General features: G+C 40.8%; 1 protein-coding gene across 1 annotated transcript in view; it reads left to right on the top strand.

Annotated features, from left to right (window-relative positions):
- Positions 1-25,731, top strand: part of hs2st1a (heparan sulfate 2-O-sulfotransferase 1a) — a 46,931-nt gene extending 21,200 nt beyond the window's left edge. The window contains 7 exon segments of the mRNA XM_034215293.1: positions 16,979-17,208; positions 17,210-17,233; positions 18,443-18,528; positions 20,258-20,396; positions 20,526-20,623; positions 23,317-23,474; positions 24,823-25,731. Coding sequence (XP_034071184.1) covers positions 16,979-17,208; positions 17,210-17,233; positions 18,443-18,528; positions 20,258-20,396; positions 20,526-20,623; positions 23,317-23,474; positions 24,823-25,046 — 959 coding nt within the window. The 3' untranslated portion in view covers positions 25,047-25,731.
- The last annotated feature ends 645 nt before the right edge of the window (positions 25,732-26,376 follow it).

Raw genomic sequence — 26,376 nt, 5'->3', positions numbered from 1 at the left:
ATTTATATATGCATACTCTTATTTTGAGCAAGTTTCTCACGGATTTGACTGCTGTGAACATTTAGCGGTGATCCTGTGGGGATGGCATTTGATGAATCTGCTCTTGACATGAGTTACCCAGATATTTCTCCTCCCTTTGATGCGCAAATGCCACCACAAATGTTGGCTAATCCCAAATGCTTAGTCATTGACAATCTGTGCCAAGATGACATTTGTTCCAATCAATCTCCCCCCTCCCCTCCACCACCTATCAGACCCGCCATTACTTAACAAGGCAGGGGAATGATGGGATCTGCCATCTGTGTAAATTGCTCCATAATCTCTTCTGACTGGCCGTTTGTGATGAAGCAGACAGAACATGGCCTCTTTACTCTTTCTGTTTTCCCAGACATTATTGGCTCACCTGTCAGACAGCACTATGGCCTTCGATCGCCCGAGAGACATATCAGGGGAGAAAGTGGCAGGCTGAACCATGACGCTTATCATCTCCATCTATTTGGGATTGTTGTTGTTAGTGGGGACATGGCTTGCATTCAGATAGGAATTATAAATGGGCCACATGTGGCTGGAGATTATTTAGAGCAGTGGTTCTCAACTGTTTGGGTCGCGACCCATTTGGATTTTTTTTTTTTTTTTTTGGGAGAAAAAGTCAAACTTCTATTTTGAAGGCCCGATGTTCTAACGCTGTGCATGCAGTCGGCGTTGGACTGGAAGTACCGGAGACCATAAACGGTTTTGAAAACTTCTGTCACGTAGTGATCATCTTCTCAATAAAATATCTTTGCTGATGTTTTTTCGAGTCTTCTGGCCTTTGATCAGAATCAAGATTGTCCCCACAGAGAATAACTTTGCGGTAGAACTATTCTTTATACATCCATGGGTACAACTTCAGATAGAAATGAACACATAATGAAATATGCGAGCTATCTACCCTTACCCACAATTTAAAGTAAGTCACACAGACTTTCTCCTCTTTGCTCTTCTACAAAGTGAAAAACAAACAATGGCATAAAATATTCTTAATATGTCGGGTAGTAATAGATTTATTTATTTTCTTCTCAGAGTGTACCAGAATGCGTAGTTTATGTTAGTATTTCTAAAAATCTCCTGGGGGAGAATCCCCCCAGACCCCCCTGCTGGGGTTGGGTTTTCAGCATGTGTGCCTTTTTATATAGTTCAGCTATGATTCCATCATCTCATTAAACCTTTTTTAAAAGCATACTTTAGTTCTGTGAAGGGATATAAGGGATATATGCACTGTACTTCACTTGAATTAATGTTGTATGCTGAAAAGCGTATATATTACAGCATGTTTTTTTGTTGAATAGATTTGAGTGCTTCAAAATGTTGGGTCGCGATGTATTGACCAAGTAAAAAGTGGGTCCCGAGGCCTGACCAGTTGAGAACCACTGATTTAGAGTACCTTCGGGTTTAATCAAACGGCTTCTTTGTCATCTGTAGTTCATGAGCTCAATAGAGCATATAAACAGCTGCAAAGCTTTTACAGGTGTTTCACAAAAGACCTTTACTTTTCACTTTAAGTATGCCACTTAAAGTGGACCTATCATGCTATTTTTAGGCAATAGCATAGGTCTCAGATATATAAAAATATATAAAAAACATGTCTATGAAGTGTTTTTGCTCAAAATACCAAACAGATCACCCATTCTAGCCATGCCTCATATCCCTCTATTTCACTTCCTGTTTCAAAAGTGCTGATTTGGGGTATAAAGCTTTAAAAAAATTACAATAACAAATTTAAAAGGAGGGGGCTGAGCTCATGCGGGACCCGGCTGCTACTGTCTAAACTAAATGCTGCCGTGATGAAACGCCATATCATGGATTATCAAGGATTATTTCTGAAACAGTATGGAGCTCAAAGGCTTTCTCTCTTGCCGGTTATACCACAAGGTGAGTTCCTTTTTATTTCCTGCTTCTTCACACACATGCTCTCCAGTACAGGTTAGCTCTGAGTGTTAGCGATGCTAATGTAAACACCGACCGTATTACGTCCAAAACAGTCGGGCATTGTTTCTGATAGCAACTTTCTGATAGTGCCGTGGGTCCACATTTCAGATATTACGTCATATCGGACGCAAATCTGGATCAGCTCCGTTGTTCTCCCGTTTTTAGAGATTTGGGTACGGAGGAAAAGAGAGAGGGTTTTATCTTCTGACGCTGCGTGAGTTCCCCGACACACCGGGGACACATGTTTATGAATGAAAGACATCAAAAAGTGCATTTTGCATGATGGGTCCCCTTTAAGACTTTATTTTACCTTTGCTTAGGTTACACAAATGTTAAGGCATTAAGTGCATTTAGAAAGATTTTACAGGGGTGGCTGTCTCACAAAGTGAGAAAAATAAAATGGCAGAAGACAATAAAACGAAACTGGTCAGAGGAGAAAAGATTATACGTTTGGTATTTGATTTCCTTTTTGCAAACTAACAGTATATTCATGGATTAAATGTTCATGTATTTCCTGTTAATAAAGAGCACTTGAATCCTGATGAATGCCTTCTCTCACCTAGGACACTTTTCGGCAAGTGCACTGCTATCTCATCCTACTCCTGCAAAAAAAACGCAGGGCAATCATTAATAGCTAGTGGCTTTAAGAACGTGGGCTGCATAAAATAGCATGATCCAAATCTCGACGGTAGGTCAAATCATGATGTGACTTCCAGTCAAATATACAGAGTAAAATCAATTGCTTGTTATAATTAAACATATCTATTGGCACGTCCTCTTGTCGCGATACGTTTTCTTTGTCGCCCTAAATTCGGCAATGTCATGCTTCAGAAGATTCAGAAGTACATAATGTTTTTTTTTTCTTTGGTTGCTTTATTGCAACAGTTTAAATAACTTCAAGGGATTCCTTAAGTATAAGACCAAGACACAGACAAATACCTTAAATACGAGAAGACCTAAGGTTGATATATACAAAGGATATTAGTTTAAGGAATGCTTGACTCTGTGTAAAACTTAAACTTGAGGTGTTTTGTGCGACAGACCACTTCTAGCCCCCAAAAAACAAGTCATTTCTAAAGTTTCGACATCCTCAATGACACTCAATGGAGTACTTATGGTCCCAAGAGGAATGCTTTGTCGGTATTCTCTGACAAAAACACTCTTGTTTTTAACGTGCTACTTTGTCAGGGGGAGAAAAATCCCTTTCCAGGCTTTTTTCAGATTTTTTTTCACACGGATTGTTTTCAATAAGTTGAACTCTAAGGGCCAGACAGCAGCAGCATCTCTCAGGAAGACGCAGGTGGAAAATCCGGCTCATAACCATAACAGCGCGCTACCCCCACCCCGCACCCCCACCACCAGCCCCCATCCCGTATTTTCCTCACCTTTCCTGCCGTGAAACTACCGTGAAAGTCATCTCCAGCCTGTTTTTATGGAGCCTTTCAAAGCAGCCGTGCCAAGTCCAGGGCAGGAAATATCACGTCACTGTGAAACGTGTTATTTACGAGAATCTGCAATGTAGCCAGACCCTTTATTTCACTAGCTCACCTCACTGGGTGCATCTGTTCATTTGAATTTCAACAGTGTACCCTTTCTGTGGCTTATATAATGCAGTCTGACTTTAATAAATTGTTCAGCGCCATTTCTGGCATTCCCATTAGACTCTCATCCTTTTATGATAAATCTAGAGGACAGACAAATAAGAACTCACAGTATCTTCCTGTAGAGAAGACATGACTGTGTTACTGTGCTTTACTGTTTGTGAGCAATAGTGATTCATTCAGTGACTGTCATTGTTGGATTACTAACGCGATTAGGGATGCTCCGATCGTCAATTTTGGGGCTGATCGCCGGAATCAGTATCGGCCGATACCGATCGAGTGGGCGGGGCCTAAATGGAAGATTTAAACATCACTTTAAATCTTCCATTTAAAGTGATGTTTAAAACTCAGTTAATGGGGCTCATTCACTGGAGCTTCCACAAACAACAACCAACATAATTATTACATTGAAATGAAGTACATTATTCAAGTTTACATTCACTTTGGATAATAACACGGGAGAAATTAGCGGAAGCGCTCTCTTTTCCTCTCTCCCTCTCTCTCTCCCCCCTCTCTCTCCCCTCTCTCTCCCCCTCTCTCTCCCCCTCTCTCCCTCTCCTGACAGCCTGTCAGTATCTCATGCAGCTCACTGATCCAGTAATGAGTGACCCGGCAGTGAAGAATACATATATTTATAACTAGTTTAGCTTGTTCCAGAGGTAGATAAAATAGCTAAGTGTGTTAGGTCTAACTCTTGTGTGTTTCGCTCCGCTTACCGGTCCGGCGGGCGGAGCTGCAGGATTTCTGCTTCACACACGTTGCATTCCGCTATTTTACTGTCTTTTTCGGACACCTTAAAATAATGCCAGACCGGTGAAGCGAGCTTGTTTTGCCACGCACAGAGAAAAGTGTCATGTGTTTTACGTCTCTCGCGATCGACATGTTTAGAGAGCACCGATCGATCGGTAGAGAGTGAGTATCGGCCGATCTCGATCGGTCACCGATCGATCGGAGCATCCCTAAACGTGATCACCCCGGGCCTCAAAAGTCCCAGTTCCACTTGATTCTTACCTATGAATCAATACATTTGTGTAAAAAAAATTAAAAGGTGCTGTCTTGTTTCGTCCATCCAACATACCAGTAACAATAAAATCGAGAAAAGCGACAAATCCATAAATATGAGATGCTGGATCAAGCAAATGGGACATTTTTGTTGGATTAAAAGAGAGTCGGCAATTGACATTCATGTACCGTAACATAATGCTTGACACTGCTGCTGGAACAAAAACATTTCCCAATTATGGGATGAATAAAGTATATACTGTATCTATCTATCTTATAAGTTGTAGGTACAGTCTGCTGGGTGCACTGTATTTAATGTCGCTCTTGGAGGCAAAAGGATGCATTGCAAAGGTACAGCTTACTTGGCGGTTTACACAGACCACTGCTACATTTTTATTTTACTTTCCACAAGCAGCTGGGATGCAAGACACGGGAACTTAAGAATTGAGGAGCTGGAGTGTTTTTTTGTTCGCAAACTGTAACTGTACTGTACATTTACGTCAACCAGACGACTGCTACTGGTAACCATCATTGGAAGTGGGACGTAAGCAGACATGAGCAGTCCCATTTGTCTCCGTCAGATGGCAAACCTTCGTTCACCAGACTAACTGAGAGGTTACATTTACTTAACCAAAAAAGCTTTTCATGTGATCAATGTAAATAAATCAAACGTGTTTGAATATATTGTTTCATTGATTTTATTTCCATAGCCAACGTAGCAAGTACTGGAGTTAAACAGGGTAGCTCCAAGACTGGGAGCCTTGATCAATAAATGTATATACAGTTTCAAAACACATATGCATCAGGAAATGTGTGTGATAAAAAAACCTTTTCTTTGCAGATTTCACTTTACGTAACGCAACAAAAATATATTTGTAGTGTAAAAAACGTGTCTCCAGACACCCTTGAACATACGATGGAAAACAAGGATTATATTCACACAATAGTTAATATGTTAATTAAATGTCAGCCTTATTCACAGGGGGGGTCAATGGGATCCAAACAGCAAACTTTGACCCTGGGCCCCCTAAATTGGTTTATCCGGCCATGCCCTGGCTGTTAGAGAAAGAAATTAGATTAGGTGGCCACATTTTCGTCCGTCCCAGTTTTCCTCAGACATACTCCTTGTCCCCCCCCCGTCTCTCCTTCTTTCTTCTCTCCCCCCACCCTCGCCACCTCTCGTGTCTTCCCCAGCTGTACTGTGCAGGAACAGCAGAGTGAATGAGACCTTTCATTGAGTGTCAATGTCATACTTGTGTGTCAAAGCCTGTGGGAAAAATGCCTCGGCTTCAGCAATCAACCCATTAAAAAAAAAAATCCTAGCTAAACAATTGCACATTACTTCAAATATATTTTCCAAAACAAATCCATTAAATACTCCATTTTGACCAAAAGCATTGGTGTGTAGTTTGGAGAAAGTTTTATGTTTCAGTGTGCACCTGCATGTTCCTGCTCACATACTGAGCTTGTTTGAAAGCTCCGAAGGCGTTTTTGAATGTACCGTGCACCTTCACAATCACTTAATGAAAGCGCTCGTTTATCCGTCTCCTCTTTCAGGCCTCTGCAGCTGCCGGTGGCGTTGAAAAAGCTGCACACCAGATTACATTCCCCCTCACAGCGTGTTTCATATTGCTTCTCATCAATTAAATAACAATAGCATAGCAGGTTCTACTCTGTTAAATCATGCCTGAGTCATCCCATTGGCCTGACTTTATTCCACTCCAGTCAACACATTTTAAAGGGGCCCTATAATGCTAGTTCATATTTGTACTTGGTGTCTTTACTCTGATATGTCTTCATGCTTTAATGTTCAAAAAGCTCTTTATTTTTCTCATACTGCCTGTGCTGCAGCACCTCTTTTCACCCTCTGTCTGAAACCAGAGCCCAGTCTACTCTGATTGGTTAGCTGGCCGGCTCTGTTGTGATTGGTCAACCTCTTAGAGATGTCCCGCCCTATAGCCTATAACGTACAGTGTTGGAGCGCTAGCTAATAGATGCGTGATTCTTATGTAGTGATTTCACTATGTCGAAACTTTGGAAGGAACACAGGGCTTTTAGCTTTTGCACCATTTACATGCACAACAACCTATAACACACTACAGGAAAGGGAAAACCCCCAAAAGCATATTAGGGCCCCTTTAAGACTCAATTGGAGTAGTTAGAAATTCTGACGCATACGGTTTATCCAAATGTTCCTGAGTGCTGCAATGATGACATAACTGTCCCCCCAAACTTGGTTCTGCCAAACAGCAGCATGCATCCAAAACTCTATAGAGGCACCAGCAGCAGCAGACTACCTCCATTTTTATACAGCAGAAAACCTAGATCTCCTCCTTGTCATCCTTCATTGATTTTGCAATCCAGTGCCATCCGAGCAGAACCATACAAGCCGTGCAGCTCAGTCTGCCGCTGATAGCCAATCTCTATTACCCACCTATTCCAAGGCTTCGTTTCGAAGGGCTAACCCTCTCAGCAGGAGCACACGGAGGCAGAGAGCTCCGACTGGCGGATCGGAGCGATGATGGATTTATGTGCCTCTTGGAGAAAGGATCATCTACTCTCCCTCACTTTTATTATCCCATCAGATCTGACGTGACGGCAATAATACATGACTGCCTGTCACATTTTTGCAGATCTGCCGGCGAATATGAATGATGATTTCAAATGCACGCGTCTAATCAGCCGTGAAATTGCTTCAGTAAATATGTTCTACTACCGGTGCTCTGTCTTCTTCCTGTCTCTCACTTTGAATGAAACTCCAAGTAATAGGCTTGTAGTTGTCACAATGTTTAAGACCTGTGTTGGCTTCACGGTTCCTAATTAGCTTTTAATGCACGGAGACGGGCTTGAGGACGAAAATGTGAAATAAAAGGAAACCTGCTGTGTGGCCATAGTAATTCAGGCCTTTGTTCTCTAATTAAATGACCTCAGAAGGGAGCGCTAAGCTTAAGTTTGTGTGTGTGGCGCCCTCTGATATGAAGGTCTGTGCCAAGTGCATTCAGTCTCGCAATGAATAGGGCGTCTTCTACAAAGCCTAAGAAGCCCTCTCGGTGCCCGCTTCGCCTCCTTGTTGCTTGTTGGAAAATGTCCACAAAACACCATGTCTTTAACAAGTGGCCCCTTCGCGTAGCTCAGGGCGTTGTAGTTGGGGACACGGTAGCCCCTGGTTTTTTCTCACTGCCCCACCTCCTCTGAACATATCTGACACTGCTAGCCTTCCCTGCAAACTCTTTTCGATTCACAAAGGCTTACATTTTTGTCTCTATGCCACAGGAAACTAAAATGAACTTTCTCCTGTAAATGGCACCATTTTAAAAAGTCAAATCACTCAATTAAACAATATCTCATTTACCTCTAATGATATCTAGCCATGTAACTAACTTTTGTCCAACTTGTCTATCCTGTTTATGAGTTATCTGGCCAATGTGCTCTCTGCTCACCAGGATTTAGGGACGAGTCCTAAAACCTGGAAATTAGTTAGTATTTTCTTACTTTAGGTTTCCTCATCTCGAAGTCAATGCTTTTTGCATGTGTTTTTGGTTAGAAGCCTAAAATAAGGTCTGTGGTTAACACATGCTTAAGGGATTTTCACGTTTTGTTTTACAACATAAAATACATCCCTGTGTGTCATAAAAATTGTGGTTAACTAACAAGTGACTTAATGAACTAGGAAACGTCATCACGCCGAGTATGCTTTCAGGTACGCGGTGGTAACGCGCAGTCATGTGACCTCGATGTAGTTCATTTATGGCCTAGCATTAGCTTTTTATTTCTGCCGATTGCGTTTACTCTTCAAAAACCCTAAAGTAGTGTTAATATGTGGAGATTTTCCTTCTGAACAAGACGTGTTAAGTTTCATAAATTTGTTTTTGCAACAACACTTATTTTCTACAAATAACAAAATCCAATCAGGAAATCTAATTGCTTATTGTCGAAGGAGCCTTTGTGATGCTAACTTCCGGGTCGGCATACAAAAATACGTCATCATTTCCCACTCGATCTCGATATTTACTACACATCGGAAAAGTTTTGTGATTGCATCCTACACATTTGCAAAATCTGTCCACAGAAATATTAACTCCTGAAAAAGTACTCAAAACGTATTAGCTAGTGGAGCAAAGTAGAGATCTTTAGGAGCACATTTTCCCATGCTGACATGCACATACTTGAGCTGAAAACAATAGCGGACACACACTGTCGCAGCTGGAAACAGTATATTTAAAATTCTCCAGTGAGATCTCTTCTCAGAAACAATGTCCTATTACTTCCTGATAAACTGCAGACCTCGCTGACAGCTGAGTGTTTCTTTAATGGAAAGTAGTTCCAGTGAAACGGTTGACAGCGATGTCTGTGGATTATCCAGAGTAACAGGGACACTGTCTGGAAAAACACATTACTGGGGAATATTATTATTTTTTTAGAAACCTGCAGAAAGTAAGCTCTGTGGAAGACAAAGGATTATGACACAAGTTTAGTTCAGCAAGAAATCTATTCGCAAACAATCACTATTTCAGGTAAGGGATAATTATTTTTTTTTCACTAATGACCGCCTTGCTGCACATTATCCCGGCTACCTACTAAATAAACCAATAAACCAACGACTTGATTGACAATATTGATAAAAAAAATTGATTTAATTTATTTATAAATGATCGTATTGCTTCCGCTAACAGTGTGAGAAAAAGTTTTTAGAGAGTACTTGTCCATGGACAAGTGAGTTTGGCAATTTACTTGTCCCAATACATTTTTCACTTGTCCAGAATGGACAAAAATTGGGGCCACTGGAATCTTCTTCTTCGTCATCGTATTTTACATTTTCCCACGGTTTTTACGACACCGCTAACGTAAGTGAGCGGTAAGATTTTACTGCATCACACAACAACACATAGGGTCGGATATCAATCGGATTTTAACGATTCCGGTTCTGCTTTTCGATTCCGGTTATTTTCGGTTCTCGATTCCGGTTCTTTGAGAGGGTAAAAATAAGTCAAACTGGGAGAAAAATATATTTATGAAAACATTAAGTCAAATCTGTATTCCTATTTACAAATGACTTCATACTGTTTAATTTCTTACAGTTATTGAATACAATTATATAAAAATAATCTCTGCATTGTTTAGTTAGTTCTAAGTGGTGCCGTTTGAGAATGTACAATTGGCCCAGTGTCCTCTGATGTTACACTGCAACCTGCCTGTGAGACAGAGTCCAACCACACATGTCCAACACATAGGACATAACCTAATAATAATAATACATTATATTTATAGCCTATAGGCCTAGCGCTTTTCTACAACTCAAAGACGCTTGCACGCTTACACATGTCCTGCAATACACATGCTGCAGCTGCTCACTGTTTGTAAAAGTAAATAAATAGTATTTTCATTTCAATAATGTACTTTCTATACCCTGCTTCATAAACAATACTGACATCCCTATGCTCCTCCGAGTCTGGGGGTCCGGGGATGTGAGGACAGCGCGAGGACACAGACAGGGAGGCTGCTTCACTTCATAAAGGAAATGGCGGTCAATATTAACAACACAGGAGCTAAAACGCTTAATAACCTTCATTACGTGTTAGAGAAAGAACATAAGAAAGGTTGACAAAGATGAGGCTGTTAAACGGGCAGCGGATCCGCTGTGTGTAGAAAGAGAGAGAGAGACGCTGAGCTGCACCGTGCAGCGATCAGCTGATACGGAGCATAGAGAGAGCTGCAGTCCGCGGGGCTCGGCCTCGCCTCCTGTCCTCACAACTCTTATTAATCCCGGTACTGGACAATTGTTATTTGTTCCTACTCGGAACCGAGTTTTGCTTCCCAACCCTGCCACTGTGCTACACTTCCCGCCCCGCCCCGCCCCCGTCTAACTGTACAGAAAGCGGCGAGATGCATTTCCTTAGGAATCGACCAGCAGAACCGAAACTAACATTTCAAAACGAACAATGGCGGACACGTACAATTTGCCAATGAGTCCTGCCTTTTGTAAACTGAATGTATCAATAATTTATCAATAAACGTCACTTGTCCGCCGGACAAGTCAATTGACAGATCTACTTGTCCGATATTGTAAATAACACGTCCAGGACGGTGGGACGTGTACTTTTTCGCACACTGGGCTAAGAAAAAAAGAGTCCTTCCACTGCATACCAACCTCCTTCCTTCTCTTGGACTCTTTACATGGGACAGTTTAGCCTTCATGAATCCAAAGAGTCGTGCTCTCCACAAATATAAAAATGAATATCCAAAAAGTATTCCATGGTGTTTTCTGACGGAGGAAATTAATGTTTGTTATCCACAGCTGATGTCAAATGTATCGGACTTCTTTCTGCAGATTGATATGACTGCACAAAGTCACTTGATCATCCTTAGCAACAATCTGTTCTCCTTAGCAGCAGCCTGTTGGCGAGAATTAACAACCTCTGAAATGTCCAAATTGACCAATCAGAATGAGTATTCAACTAAGCTGTTTAATAAGGAACCACATTATGTCACCAATGTGATTGAAACTTCTGGAGCAATGGAGACGAAACTCAGTGAGACAAAGGGAGAGCTGGAGCTTGGTTTCAAACACTGATGGTTTATTATGAAGTTAAGGCCGGAGAATTCACCAGACATGATTACATAGCGGTTGCCAAACCAATTCTGAAGATCTCTACCCAAGACCCATGTATTTAGCTAATTCTGAGATAATCAACATTGTGCTTAACAAGATAAAACGGGCAAAGCACTATACCACCTCTATCAGCTGACGCCAACAGGCAGGAATAAGGACACAAAACACTGAGAGCACAGCAGCCAAGGTTGCAGGCCTGAGCTCACTGAGGGCAGTACAAACTGATAAACTAGACCAAAGTTATGGGCCTAGGAAAATATTTCCCTAAAGCCCCTGTCACACTGTCCCGAAATTGACACCCGATGGACACACGAATATGGAATTGTGAATTTCGCACGAAGATGGCCCCGAACCACACACGAAGGCAACATTTACATTACATTTAAGACATACAACTGCAATGAAAGTACCAAAAACAATTATGTTACAGTACTATGATACTGTACTGATATCTTCAGACATTGTTCTTTACTTTATCCGTCGTTATATGTAGAAAATATTACGTTTTCTCCGTAATGTTGTTTCCATAACAACAACAACTTCCTGTCAACTGTCCTTCAAAATAATATATTATATCCTTTTTAGTTTCACAGAACACAAATTGGGTTATTTACATAATATGTTTACACGATTTTGTTGTGCAATAAAACAACCCGATGGACACACGATAAAGGAAATGTTCAAATTCGGCTGTGATCGTAGCAACATCGGGCCATTCGTGAGGGCATCTTAAGCCATCGTATGACCGCCGGTGGAGTTTCTCAGGCTCCGGCAGCAACTTCGTGAGCGGTGGCAAAATCTTTGGCATGCCAAAAAATTGCCGAAGGACCTTGCGAAGGTTCATTTTCGTGTTGAATTTGTGTGTCAATTTTGCCCTTCGTAAGGCCATCGTGAGGGCATCTTGTTATCATCGGTGCCATCGGGCATTCGCCCCGATCAGAGTGAGGGTGAATGCACCGATGATAACACAAAGATGACACGATTTGACAAGATGCCCTCACGAGTGCCTTACGAAGTTGCCGCTCACGAAGTTGCTGCCGGAGCCTGAGAAACTCCACCGGCGGTCATAGGATGGCTTAGATGCCCTCACGAATGGCCCGATGTTGCTACGATCACAGCCGAATTTGAACATTTCCTTTATCGTGTGTCCATCGGGTGTCAATTTCGGGACAGTGTGACAGGGGCTTTACAGCCAATACTGAGTAGATGATTTACCTAGAGATGGGCTTATTGCTATAACCTCTCTTTTATTTGGTCTTCCAGTGAGCTGCTAAAACCCACCTTTCTAAGGCAGCTAAAAGCTTCAATATTTACTGACATCACTTGGCATTAGAATTTCTTGAGCTTGTATTGACCACAGGACTTATTTTAGGCCTCTAAGCAAGACGAGATGAGGGAACCTGTTAAGAAATGCTGACCCACCTCTTTGGTTTACAATTGTTATGACTATAGTACAGAAAGAAACAATTAGAGCTATTATTTTCACTCGTAGTAAAAAGATAATTGTGAAAATATATTTGTATGGTCTGTAAAGCAGACAGCTGGTAGTACGCAACAGACTAAAGGTACCTAATGTTCCTGCATTATCGCAGGTTGAACTCCGGCTGTTTCGAATGCCACTGTCCTTCTTTGTCCCCCTCCACTGTACACCCATCATAAAAATAATCATAAAAAGACATCTGAGCCTAGGCGATAAAGTTCCAGCATAGCAACTGTTATTGCTGTTGTTGTTGGCTGCTGCATGCTTCAGGAGGAGGCGTGCATGAATGTCTCCATTACAGTTGTTCTGCATGCTGACAGCCTTCAGCCATCACAGCCACCTGGCACGTCTCCACGCCCACGAGCACTAGTGGGCGGAAGCGGCACGTCTCCGACCGTAACCAGACCCAGCTCGACGAGCGGGACATTAACAGCTGCTCAGCATGGTGTAAGAGAGGGGGCAGCAGGAGCATTTCTGTGTATGTTGAGAGCACATGCCCACGTGTGTCCAGCTCAGATGAAGGAGAGGTTGGCGGATTCACAGTTGACATATTAATTGGTCACCGGTGCCAGATGCCAGCTTCTTAAGCCGACCAGTCCAGTGTCTCAGCAGAAGCCAGACTCCAGCAAGGGCTCCAGCGAGGGCTCCCACGGGTATTAGGTGCTCCATCCTCCCTTCCTCTCACACACACACTCACATACACACACCCTTTTTCTTCTCCCTCCATCCTCTCCAGTCACTCTGAGGCGAATTCAGACGTAGAAAAGTCTGTGAGTAACAAAGGCCTGGGTGTCTTTGTGCGGGATCTATTCAAAACCAGGTCTGGCTTTTCTGCCATTTCATCCATGTTTGGATTGAGATCCCTCCGCCCCCCTCATTTATAGTGTACTGTTGTCCTGTTAATGTCCAGTCAGCGATCAAATAACTGCAGCCTTACCGTCTAACTACCAACCCATGACCCTCGCCACCTCACCCTTTCACTCTCGTAACATGACGCTTTTCCCAGAAGAGGAAACAAGGTTGGATACATCTATTCAAGTGAAGCACAGGAACGTACTTGGCCACATGATGGTACACTTATTGATTTTTTTGTTTGGCCCTGAAGAGTTTAAAAGGTAAAGTCACTTATTTGAAGAGGACATATTATACTCATTTCCAGGTTCATATTTGTATTTAGTTCCTAGAGTCTACTGGGACATGTCTTCATGCTTTAATGTTCAAAAAGCTCTTTCTTTGTCTCATACTGCCTGTGCTGCAGCACCTCTTTTCACCCTCTGTCTGAAACCAGAGCCCAGACTGCTCTGATTGGTTAGCTGGCCGGCTCTGTTGTGATTGGTCAACCACTTAGGCAAGGCAAGGCAATTCAAAGTGCTTTACAAAAAATGAAAGACATTAAGAAAATGGCATCATTAAAAAGAAAAGCTAATAAAATAAACATTAAAAGAAAAAATACATGGATAAAAGTTACAGTGCAGTAATAGTTCGATTAAAAGCAGCGACAAAAAGAAAAGTCTTCAGCCTGGATTTAAAAGTAGTCAGAGTTGCAGCGGACCTGCAGGTTTCTGGGAGTTTGTTCCAGATATTTGGAGCATAATAACTGAACGCTGCTTTACCATGTTTAGTTCTGACTCTGGGGACAGAAAGCTGACCAGTCCCTGAAGACCTGAGAGATCTGGATGGTTCATAATTTAGCAGGAGGTCAGAAATGTATTTTGGGCCTAAACCATTCAGTGCTTTATAAACCAGCAGCAGTATTTTGAAATCTATTCTTTGACACACAGGAAGCCAGTGTAAAGACTTCAGAACATGGAGTGATGTGATCCACTTTCTTAGTGTTAGTGAGGACTCGAGCAGCGGCGTTCTGAATCAGCTGCAGCTTTCCTAATAGATTTTTTAGTGAGACCTGTGAAGACACCATTGCAGTAGTCGAGTCTACTGAAGATAAAAGCATGGACAAGTTTTTCCAAATCCTGCTGTGACATTAGTCTTTTAATCCTAGATATATTCTTTAGGTGATAGTAGGCTGATTTAGTAACTGTTTTAATGTGACTGTTGAAACTCAGGTCAGAGTCCACTTAGAGATGTCCCACTCCCTGGTACTCTTTTACTTGATTCAAAGTAGCAATACAACAGTGTAAAAATGCCCTGTTACCTAAAAGTCCTGCATTCAAAGTATTACTCAAGTAACAATGTTTGAGTAGCATGACAATACAATTAAAGTACCAAAAGTACTTTTTATTTAGTAGGGCCAATTTCAGAATCGTATATATTTAAAATATATTAAATGATTGTACCTTTATTAATACATGCAATGTGTACATAACTTTTTACGTTTGCAGCTGGGTAGTTTAATATATAATACAGTTTAATTAAATCATTTATTAGTTGGTTTGTATTTTGTATTAATAAATGAAATCTGCAAAATCAGTAGTAACTAATGCAGTAAAAAAATTAAGCCGAGTTAAAAGTGCAAACATTTTCCCACATAATGAAGTGAAGTCAAAGTATATAAATGAACATAATGTGAAAAAACGTTTTACTTAAGTACGGTACTTGCGGAAATGTACTTGCTTACGTTCCACCACTGCTAAGGACCACCATTTTCTAAGCCCGCCTTCATTTGGATCTCAACTACATATTTGTGAAGATTCATTACTGCATGGATCATACATGTCAGAAACATCTTTACCCGGTGACATCCCGTCTGCGATCAAATAACTGTAGCCTTACGATCAAGCTACCGACCTCTGACCCTCGCCTCTTCACTCTTGACCCTGGTTACAGGACACTTTTTCTCAGAAGAGAAACCAGGCTGGATATGTCAATTAGAGTCCGTCTAAAGCACAGACACATGTACTCGGCCATATGAGGGTACATTTATTTGATCTCAAAAGGGAGCGCACGGACACTTCAGTCTGCGGTTAAATGAGGAGAGTGAGAGTGAAGGTAGGAGACTGATATTAAAGTGGAATCTGATTAGCTAAGAGAGGTGGTATTGCAGCGTGAAATAGGCTGCTAACAAAATGATTAACTGATATTCCTGTATGACATTATTCTTAAACCTTGGTGTGAAGAAGGAAAGGGTGTTTCATGTTTGAATCAAATGGAAATCAAAGTTTAGTCTCTCACAAAGCACTGCTACTTCTGACAAGGACGGAACAGTGTCTTTGTCAGGTTTCATTTAACCTGGAGATGTAGCAGAGATGTCAGATGGGAAACAGCTGAGTGCCATCAAAGCATATACTGTAGTAGTTTTGCGGTGTGTCAAATGTTGACCAGTATTTAAACATGGTGGTTGCTCCTGGTATTTTTCTTTCTTTCTACCCATTTACACTTAAGACTGTTTACGTAAGTATATCATTCTTTCTAGCACTTTTAATAGCAGCTCCAGCACAGGGTTATTTATGTCAACTAAAAGTAAATTATAATTTTGGTAAACAAAAACTCATAAAACTAAACTAAACTGAAACCTTATTGCCTGGTAAAAAAAAAACGAATAATATACATTACATAAACGTACTCAAAACATACATTTATTACTGTTTGGGTTTTGCTACGATGTCTCACTACCGGAAAAAGTAGACGGCAAAGAATGTCTGTATGCATTTGTGAAATGAAAACACAGAAACTTGACATTGGAGATGGCGTTATGTTGGAATTTCTTCACACAGATGCTAAATGACCATTTCTACACAGTTCTCCAACCATGTGTTTTGTATGTTAATGTAGCTGAATAGGTCCAAGTAAATATATCCTACCCGAAAAAACAACTTGAATATATAAATCTTTCCCAAATCCTAAACATTTTTAAAACTATCAAAAGCGCTAAAGTGAGATGTTTGATTGTTGTCTTAAAAAATCTAATACAAATATTTCTGAGGAACAAACTAGCAAACTAACTTAAACTAAATCAAAATCAAAAAGTCACAATTAATACAAATATTTAAACTGCTATAACCTTGCTCCAGATATCATATTTTATTACAATAAGCAGTCCACTGCATAGTATTACATTTAACATTCTGTTTGATCTTGTTTTATTTAACATTTAAATAGTTTATAGCTCCTGGATTTTATTTGCACGATTGTGTCCCTGGCACTATTTTCTGTCTTTTTGCAATTTATGTTGCATTGTTGGAGGAGCTTGGGACTTCAGATTTCCTTAGCAACAACTACGCTGTAGCTCTTGTACATTTGACCAGAAAACCTTTGAATCTGGTATTAGGAAAATCTCTGAAGGACATTTGTGCTGATTCCTCCTATCCTGAAGCATTAAAGCAAAACTCACCTGTATCCATCCTCCTCTCTCCCCTCCAGAACGAGCCATTGCCAGACACGAGGTGCGTGAGATCGAGCACCGGCACACGCAGGACGGCGTGCGGGAGCGGGACTCTGCGGCCTCTTCGCCGTCGGAGGGCGAAGACGACCTCGTCATCATCTACAACCGCGTGCCCAAGACGGCCAGCACATCCTTCACCAACATCGCCTACGACCTGTGTGGGAAGAACCACTACCACGTCCTGCACATCAACACCACCAAGAACAATCCCCGTCATGTCCATACAGGACCAGGTCAGAGACACGCCCCGCTGTAGGGAGGTCCTCAACTAACAAAATTCTTACTCCACGAACAGTGGACAGATCTGTATAGATGTTATTTACGCTGGGGACATTACCTTACCTCTTGTTAAAACATTTCTGAAAAATAGCGTGCACAAAGAAATGAAATAAATGAGACACAGGTCATTTGCACAAAAGATCATGTCAAACCTCAATAACAGTTTGTCCGTAGACACTGTGTATGTATTCCTGGCGATCCAATTGGTGCAACTTGGTCATGTAACCGGTTAAGATGAGTAAACTTTGATTACAAACTAGGAAAGCAAACATCGTTCCCTCTTTTCAGTGCATTACTAGATTATTAAGCGTGGGGCCGCAAATATTATTTTTCTTTTGTCTGAAAAAAGTCTCTACACCACACAAATGTCTCGTTTACCAGAAATGAGCTCATTAATGTCTTTGAAATGAGTCATTCAGGAAGAACAAAAAGCATAACATCGACAAATCAACTCAAGAAATCTTATTTTGCTAAGACCAAAACATAGACTAAAAAGGAGCTGCTCTAGCAACAGGTTTCTTTAACATACTTTTTTATTATTTAAATTGATGTTGAGGTTTGCATTACAACGAATGTGGTCCAAGGGCCGGTTTGGAGTGCTTTATTGTGAACCGCTTTTTTAGTGTTCCCACTGCAGCAGCGCTGGCTCTTGGCACAGTAAATGGTGAGAGTAGAAAACTTCTGTTTCAGAAGCAGTAGCGCCAAGATTGCAAAATGGCTAGACACACATATAAACGTGGGGAAAAACATGAACCAGGCATACGTCTAACATATAACTTATTATTCCCCATACTTTGAATAACAACCAGTTTGCTGAATAATTGATCTGCCATACCTGTGCCTCGTTATTGTTCCATGACTTGGAATTTGATATATTGTTGGCTTTAAATCTTTTAATTGATAAGTCAGACTAGTTTTAGTGGCTAGGCAAACTTCATCCATGTAAGACAAGAGATACTTCACATTATACAATCCATTATCTATGTTGTCAAAGGTCACGTCATGACTTGGCTCCTCCCACCTCTGGTCAGTGGAAAAGCAAACTGGTTCTTTAGTGGTTTGCAAGTTGGACCACCTGTGAACCAAACTAGCTGCAGCACAGAATTAGAACGGAACTCAAAATATATTTGATCCACTGCAATGACAATTTGTATTTGTTCCAGATGCGGTTTGTAAAGAATGTGACTGAGTGGAGAGAAATGAAGCCGGCCTTCTACCACGGACACGTCTCCTTCCTGGACTTCACAAAGTAAATACTTTGTCTTGAAATATAACGACAACAGTTAAAAACAGTGAATTAACCCTGCTGTGGTTTTGTGTAGGGTCTCCCCCTTGTGATCATTCACGTCTTTTATGGCTTTGTTTGTTCGTAAGGAATTTGAATTTACAAATCAGTCTACGATTGACAAAAAAAACTAAAATTACAACCAATAAAAAGGAAATGTAATCTGTTGACGGCATAATAGAGCTGAAAGAATGCGAGGATTAGAATACAACTGGTGCTTTTTTACCTGAAACCCATTCTACTTTGGGTTGATAAACTCAATTCATCCTTTCCAACATCTATTTAATATGTATGACTTAAGTCTCCTAAACATTTAAAATGTCTCCATTAAGAAAAGGTTATGCCTCACATAAAACCAGTGTGCTAATGTCCTTGACTCCACCATTTTTGGAAATGACTTTTACTGGAGACCAGCGTTTTTCAACAAAAATATGCTTTGATGCTTCCTACCCAGTGTGACGACCCCTCCCCCCTTCTGCCTGTCTGTGCTCCCTGCCTTGCTGTCCTCTGGTACAAGAACTGTACATGAGTGACTCGCCCCATGTTAGCTTGAATTCTGGGGGGAAATGTTGTCTTTTGCGTTCCCTTTACTGTACATACAACAAAGAATCAAAAAATCTCATGAATGAAAGTAAATGGAAGCCATCTTTAACATCAAAACATCGTTTACAACCTCTCACACAACCCATGCAGTATAAACCCACGTCTAATTTATTCGTATGTCATATGCTAACTAGTTCCAATAACAAATTAATTTTGACTAAAACGGCACTATTTAAAACACTTAATAAAAGAGTCTCACACTGGCGCAGATGGCTACCCGTCTGGACGATTCCAAAGTGTACTCAGTAATGAGCCCATCACTTGATAAATGACACTTGGATAATAGTTCACAAGTTTGATACACTGCTGCTGTTAAATCCAACCCAATGTTACTTTAATTTATCAAATACATCTCAGCTTTTTGACCCTTAACTCAGGGTTTTACTTTTAAAGGGGCCCTATTGTGCCTTTTGGGGGTTTTGCCTCTCCTGTAGTGTGTTATATTGTTTTGTTTGCATGTAAACGTTCAGAAAAGGCTAAAATCCCAAAGTTCCCCCCCGCCTGAAACACCTCCATTGGACTCCTTTGTTAACATCCTTAACATAGTGACATCACTACGTAACATTGGCTTTTATTAGCTTGCGCTCCAACTCTGGTTTCAGACAGAGGGTGAAAAGAGGGGCTGCAGCACATGAGAAAAATAAAGAGCTTTTTGAACATTAAAGCATGGAGACATGCCACAGTAGAGGCACTAAATACAAATATGAACCTGAAAATGAAAACAATAGGGCCCCTTTAAGAATGTACCATAACACAAGGTGAGCAATGTACATAATCATTTCAACTTTTTTTCAACTATCTCTGATAGTTTCTGAATAGTGGCTAACCACAAAACATTCCCGGAGAACATGGGATAGATTTTTCTCTCAGTCTCACAGCCTCTCTAACATGATGTCTGCTTCAGTTGGACTAATTCACACTTTCACAGTTTCGTGTATAAATATCTGAATGTACAGTAGCACTGATCCTCCGACCTCAGCAAAAATGGTGTTGAACTCTTAAATCTGCAAACTCTGGATCTTTATAAGTTAGCTTTATAGTTGGATCAGTCCTGTTGCATGTGTGCAATCCCTAATGTAAATGATTTCAGGTTTGGAGTGAAGAGGAAGCCCATCTACATAAACGTGATCCGGGACCCCATAGAGAGGCTGGTGTCGTATTACTACTTCCTGCGTTTTGGGGATGACTACAGGCCCGGCTTGAGGCGCAGGAAACAAGGAGACAAGAAGGTAAACATCCATCCATACTCTTATTGTTTTGTTTCAAAAGATAGATCTACAACTTTCAATCGTTAATACTGACAAATTAAAATATCACGTTTCCATTTTTTGTGTGTTTTCTCTTGGTTTGTGCTCCAGACATTTGATGAATGTGTGTCAGCCGGCGGCTCAGACTGTGCCCCTGAGAAGCTCTGGCTGCAGATTCCCTTTTTCTGTGGTCACTACTCTGAGTGCTGGTGAGTGTTCAAACATCAGTCTGAGTATAGTCTTGTTTTTAAAATGACAGAAATCATGCTTGGTTTTGCTTCTCTTTAGTTGTTTTCTGTTTGTCTGTCTGCTTATTTTTCATAAGGCTGGAGATAAACCCATTTGTTCTGATTGCAAGCTAAACCTTATTTCTATAGCACCTTTCTAACCAGGTTTCAGCATCGTGTGCTGAACAACCTGTGAGAAACCACGTTAGTTGAGTCCAAAATATTGAATCAAATAAAAACAGTTGTAATATAATATACGGCATGTGAGTCAAACACAGTTTTATGTTCGATCAAATCCGATGATTCATGTTTCAACTTTTCTTCTCACGAGTGCACATCTCAAGTGTATAAATCCATGGCTGAAAATAGTCCCTAACATAGCATTCTGTAAAAATGAAACTTTATTCTTGGTGTTTTGAAATTCCCTAAGTTTGAAGGACTGGCCAAGGAGTCATGTGCCACAGATAAGCAGCTACATGCCTGTAGACACCAGGGCTGTTCTTCTTTACTTGCACAACAATATAAATGTTCTTACTGTTGTTATTGTCATAATGCTTTCACACAGAACAAATAATACGCTAAGACAATGGTCATTTGAGCGAGTGGTAAAATGCTGACAAATTCCCGGGTTTAGGGACTCCACTTCGTAATAAAACTTACAGTAGCTTAGGATATACAACAATTGACCTTTACTTACTTAGTTTTACCTAGAATTGAAAAGTCAAAATTTGCATCGCTGCCGGTTAAAATGGTTTTGATGAGAAATATTTGCAGGCAATGTTCACCTGAGGCAGATCACATGCTGTATTAGTTTTCTTTCATTATGCAGCACATTAAACCTCATCGTCCTTCTCTATCACTTCTGCTCCCCTCATCCTCTCAAGGTCTCTGTAGCACTCTTAGCCTCCATCCTTCTCTCTCCATGATGATCTGTATCAATCTCTCTCTGCCCTCACTGATCCCTCTTAGCCTCTCTCATCTCTCCTTCACTCTGCCCTCTTACCTTTTACCATCCACACTCATGACGCAGAGTACCAACTGAAGGTCTTAAGATTGACTTCAGTCTGGTGCACTAACCTACGGTGGCCGACCCGTGCAAACGCGCTACAACAACGCAAAATATACTGCACTTTCATAAACGATGCAAATCTAAAAACACAAATGTGCCAAAAACAAGCAAATGAAGAAACATCTTCACCAACTTTTAGAAAAAAATTCCAGAGCCCTTGTTGCCTTTCGGGATTAGAAACGTGGCTAACTCGTAATTGTAAGTGTTTTGTCAGTATATTCGATATGACTAGGTTAGCTACGTTAGCTAGCTTATGCCTTAATAAAACGTTTTTATTGGCATATTTTTAGGTAAAGTTTTAGGTAAGTATCCAGTGACAGTGATTGTTGGCCAACTTTGTAATGCCTGAACTTCACCAAGCGTTTCGGTCCCAGCTGTGTGCGTCACTTTGAAGTTTCCCCGCTTCCGTTGTGTTTTGAGCTTCTTGCAGCTTTTGGTTTGTGCAGCTTAGTAAACGCTGCACAGGATTCATCAAGTTGGTGAATGTTTCTAAATGCTGCGCATGTGTTATCAAGTTGGTGAAGATGTTTCTTCATTTGCGTTTTGGCACATTTGTGTTTTTATATATGCATCGTTTCTGAAGGTGGAGCACGGTTTTTCTAACGGAAGTGTTTTGGGCAATTGTAGCGCGTTTGCACCTTGGAAACATGAAATAAACACTAAAGATCAAAATGTCCTGTAATGCTGTGTTTAACTAGGCTCTGCCAAACAGTCACTTTATAGGTTTAAACAATCGACTTCCTTCCCTATCATTTCATTTCCTGACCAGGACAACACCTGCCGCAGATTCATTTCTTTTCCACTCCTTCCTGTCTTTCTCCTCTGTCTTCTGCTCCTCTCACTTCATTCTTTTTCCTCTCACTGTTTTTTCTTTCAGTTCACTAGGGCTGCACTGAATATTTGGAAACGTGGAAGCTTTATTCATAACTTTGACGATCAAATTCTTAATCAACAATCAAAATGGTTTTCAGTTCTTTTATTTTGCATCTCTATTTATTTTACACCAAGGCAAATTCCTTGTGTGTGTAAACCTGATTCTGATAGTGTTGTAAGCTGGTATTTCTCCATAGATGGGATATGACTACATTCATATTACAAATATGATACTGTTTGTAGAATAAGATTCAGTGCTGACTAAGATTTGTATATGTAACCCTAACCCAAATGTAAATACAAATAAAAATACAAATAATTCTTCAACCCATATATTTTGCCGTTTTTAGCCTTTCAAAAACAACATTTTCACTGCAGTCCAAAAAGCTGTTTGCTCTCCTGCTTCCCGGACAAAAGGAACGACACACTGATTCATATTTTTCATTATATTCATACAAGACATTTGATTTTAATAAAACAGAAAAGGCTAACCCGTTTATTATGATATATCATTATCTTAAAATGATGGAATTTAAAAAATGTATTCTAAGCTGTTGATGTCACAAAATATCACAGACATTCAAAGCTTCATTTGAAATCCTCAATAGAAGCTTTGAATGTGAAGAAAAGCATTCACTTGTTCCTCCCACACTCTCTGTCCTTTACAAACCTTGTAATCATTTCAGCAGAATACAAAGCATCTAACCACATACAAACAACATGATGTGTTCAGGAACGTGGGCAGCCAGTGGGCTCTGGAGCAGGCCAAGTACAACCTGGTGAACGAGTACCTGCTGGTGGGAGTCACAGAGGAGCTGGAGGACTTTGTGATGATGCTGGAGGCTGCGCTGCCACGCTTCTTCAAAGGAGCCACGGAGCTCTACAAAACAGGTGCCATGTCTGATAAAGACCTAAAAACATTCGCTATCATAAGCATGTTTTTGGTTCCCTCCCCCAATATTCTAATACTCTTAAGAGCTTACTCACATTGCAGTCCTACAGTGTGCTGTGGTTGCATTTGTGCAGTCTGAATTGGCCCTCTGAGAATTGAATCGTGATCAATATGCACTCATGCCTCTCGCTGATGTAGTTACAGATTAGTTAGAGCGAGTGCAGCCAGAATGAATAACGGAGAGCACAGAGGAATTAAATGTGACAGTGACATAGAGGTGCTATGAAGTATGATGTTCGTCTTTTTTAGATACACTAAAGTACTCAAGTTAATCAGGGATTTATATTTTTTTCGTTGAAAGTCTAAATCTGTCGTTATGAAGTCATGCAGTCCTGTTTCCTAACCACAAACAACAAAAAAACAGATCTTTGTATTCTGAATGTAGCTTTTCTGAGGTATAGCTTGTATGACTATGAGTTAAAGGGGCCCTAGTGTAGGAGAAAGGAACACAGGGATTTTAGCCTTTGCAGACCATTTACATGCACTAAAACCTATAGAACACACTACAGGAAAGGGAAACCCCAAAAAGCAAGAAAGAGCCCCATTAAAGATGGGCCTTAAAAAAGATATAGAACAGATTGGACAGGTTTGAAAGATCTGCCCTTGGATTGAGTTATTTTGTAACTTCACCTGCACCGAGCCATGCGTTTGAATTTAAGTGTAAATGCAAGATATAACTTGTCACTCAAAGTATCCTGTACCAATGTTTTACCCCATTATCCAATCCTTGAATTTTGCATGTTTCAGCCCAATTTTAATATGAGCAGTTATGAGCAAAAACACGATGCTATGTCAGACGCCTGTTTTCTGTGGGTTAACAATGACACTCCTTGGTTGTAGATACTTTTGACACCTGTAAATAGAGCCAATGATTTTTTGAAACCTTTTTCAAAATCCTTTATTTGTCCTTAATCGGGGAACTCTACGGCTCTACAGCAGCACAAGTACAATGAGTTGAAAGGCAAAAGAAAAAAGAGTAGACTTGCACATCAAATAAAAAGATAAGCACACGTTAGTAAGAATATAAACGAATAGCTAAAAAAACGAATAAGTACTACACGGTAAAAAATAAGTAGCAGAATTCAGAAAAAGTAAGGTAACATACAAGTACTGACTGAGCCTGTAACACTAACACATTGTAAATACATTGTAAAAGTAACAAGGTATAAATTGCAGGCAAGTGTTTTTTGCACATGAGCAGTGAAAGGGAAAAACTACTGCAAAATCAAAGTAATGCTGAATGTACCTGCACCACTTTAATCCTCCTCTCCTCTGTAATCCTCACAGGGAAGAAATCCCACCTGAGGAAGACGAGCGAGAAGAAGCCGCCCACGAAGGAGTCCATCGCCAAGCTGCAGCAGTCGGCCATCTGGAAGATGGAGAACGATTTCTACGAATTTGCACTGGAGCAGTTCCAGTTTGTCCGGGCACATGCTGTCAGGGAAAAGGACGGGGAGCTCTACCTGCTGGCACAGAACTTCTTCTACGAGAAGATCTACCCCAAAAACTGAAGAGTAGACGGACACGTGGCAGATGTGCGGCCTGAGATGAAAAAGGACACATAAAGACTACATGTGGCTGTCTGTAGAACATTGTATTGAGAGCTCTGACACGCCTGTGCCAGCCAACTGGACTCGTGTTTCATCAGCAGGTTTTTTTTCCCAGCAGCCTCCACTCCCCCTCATGTCAAAGGTGGTCTGACGCGTCGGGAGACGGCCTGTCCAGCTCCAAAACATTGTCATCGGCTCTGTAATGTTTGGTTGTGTTTGGTTGTGGTTTAACTCTTTGCTAAGGTTGTCTTTTGTATGTAAAGACGGTGACATTCTCCATGCCTCACCACTACTACTAACTTAAAGAGATTTGAAGTGTACGACTACTGTGCTGTATTATTGGACTTGAATGATGAGAACGTTTGAGGTTTTTATGAAATAAAAATCCTGTGACCATGGACTATTTACTGGGACACATACGTATGTTTTATACTGTACTTGATGCTGGGTGTAAATGTTCAGAGGCCTTTCCTCCGTAATGAAGAATATTATCGAGGGTACAAAAACACAGGTGAAGATGCTGCTGCTGTAAATACTTACTACTTTTCTCAGTCCTATTCATCTACTGACAGTTTTTCCATGGTATGAAAACAAAACTGTTAACCATATTAAAATTACAGTTTGTACATTTCTTTCAAATTCTAAATTCAAGACTGCATTTTCTTTTGTCATTTTCATTGTCGAACCAGTTAAACATCTGCGTCCACTTTGGCTGTAACTACTTTCATTATTTTTTAATCTGCTGATTATTTTCAGAATTTATCAATTCAATGTTTGTTCTCTCCCATTTTTTGTAAGTCCAAAGTGATATCTCTAAATGTTTTGTTGGTCTTAAAGCCAAAGATATTCACTTTAATATGAAGCTGACCACAACATTTTGCATGAAAAATTACTTTAGGGATTCATTTTAATTATGAAGATAGATGCCCATAAGCAGCAGGAAACCGATGGACTGTCCACTCCAGGTAGGGAATGAGTCCTTACCCCAAGTGAAGGAGTTCAAGTATCTCGGGGTCTTGTTCTCGAGTGAGGGAACAATGGAGCGTGAGATGGGCCGGAGAATCGGAGCAGCGGGAGCGGTACTGCAGTCGCTTTACCGCACCGTTGTGACGAAAAGGGAGCTGAGCCAGAAGGCAAAGCTCTCGGTCTTCCGGGCCATTTTCGTTCCTACCCTCACCTATGGTCATGAAGGATGGGTCATGACCGAAAGAACGAGATCGCGGATACAAGCGGCCGAGATGGGTTTTCTCCGCAGGGTGGCTGGTGTCTCCCTTAGGGATAAGGTGAGAAG

The sequence above is a fragment of the Gymnodraco acuticeps genome, unplaced genomic scaffold, assembly GCF_902827175.1.
Source record: "Gymnodraco acuticeps unplaced genomic scaffold, fGymAcu1.1, whole genome shotgun sequence".
In the NCBI taxonomy this organism is placed as follows: Eukaryota; Metazoa; Chordata; class Actinopteri; order Perciformes; family Bathydraconidae; genus Gymnodraco; species Gymnodraco acuticeps.
This window is presented reverse-complemented; position numbering and strand designations above follow the sequence as displayed.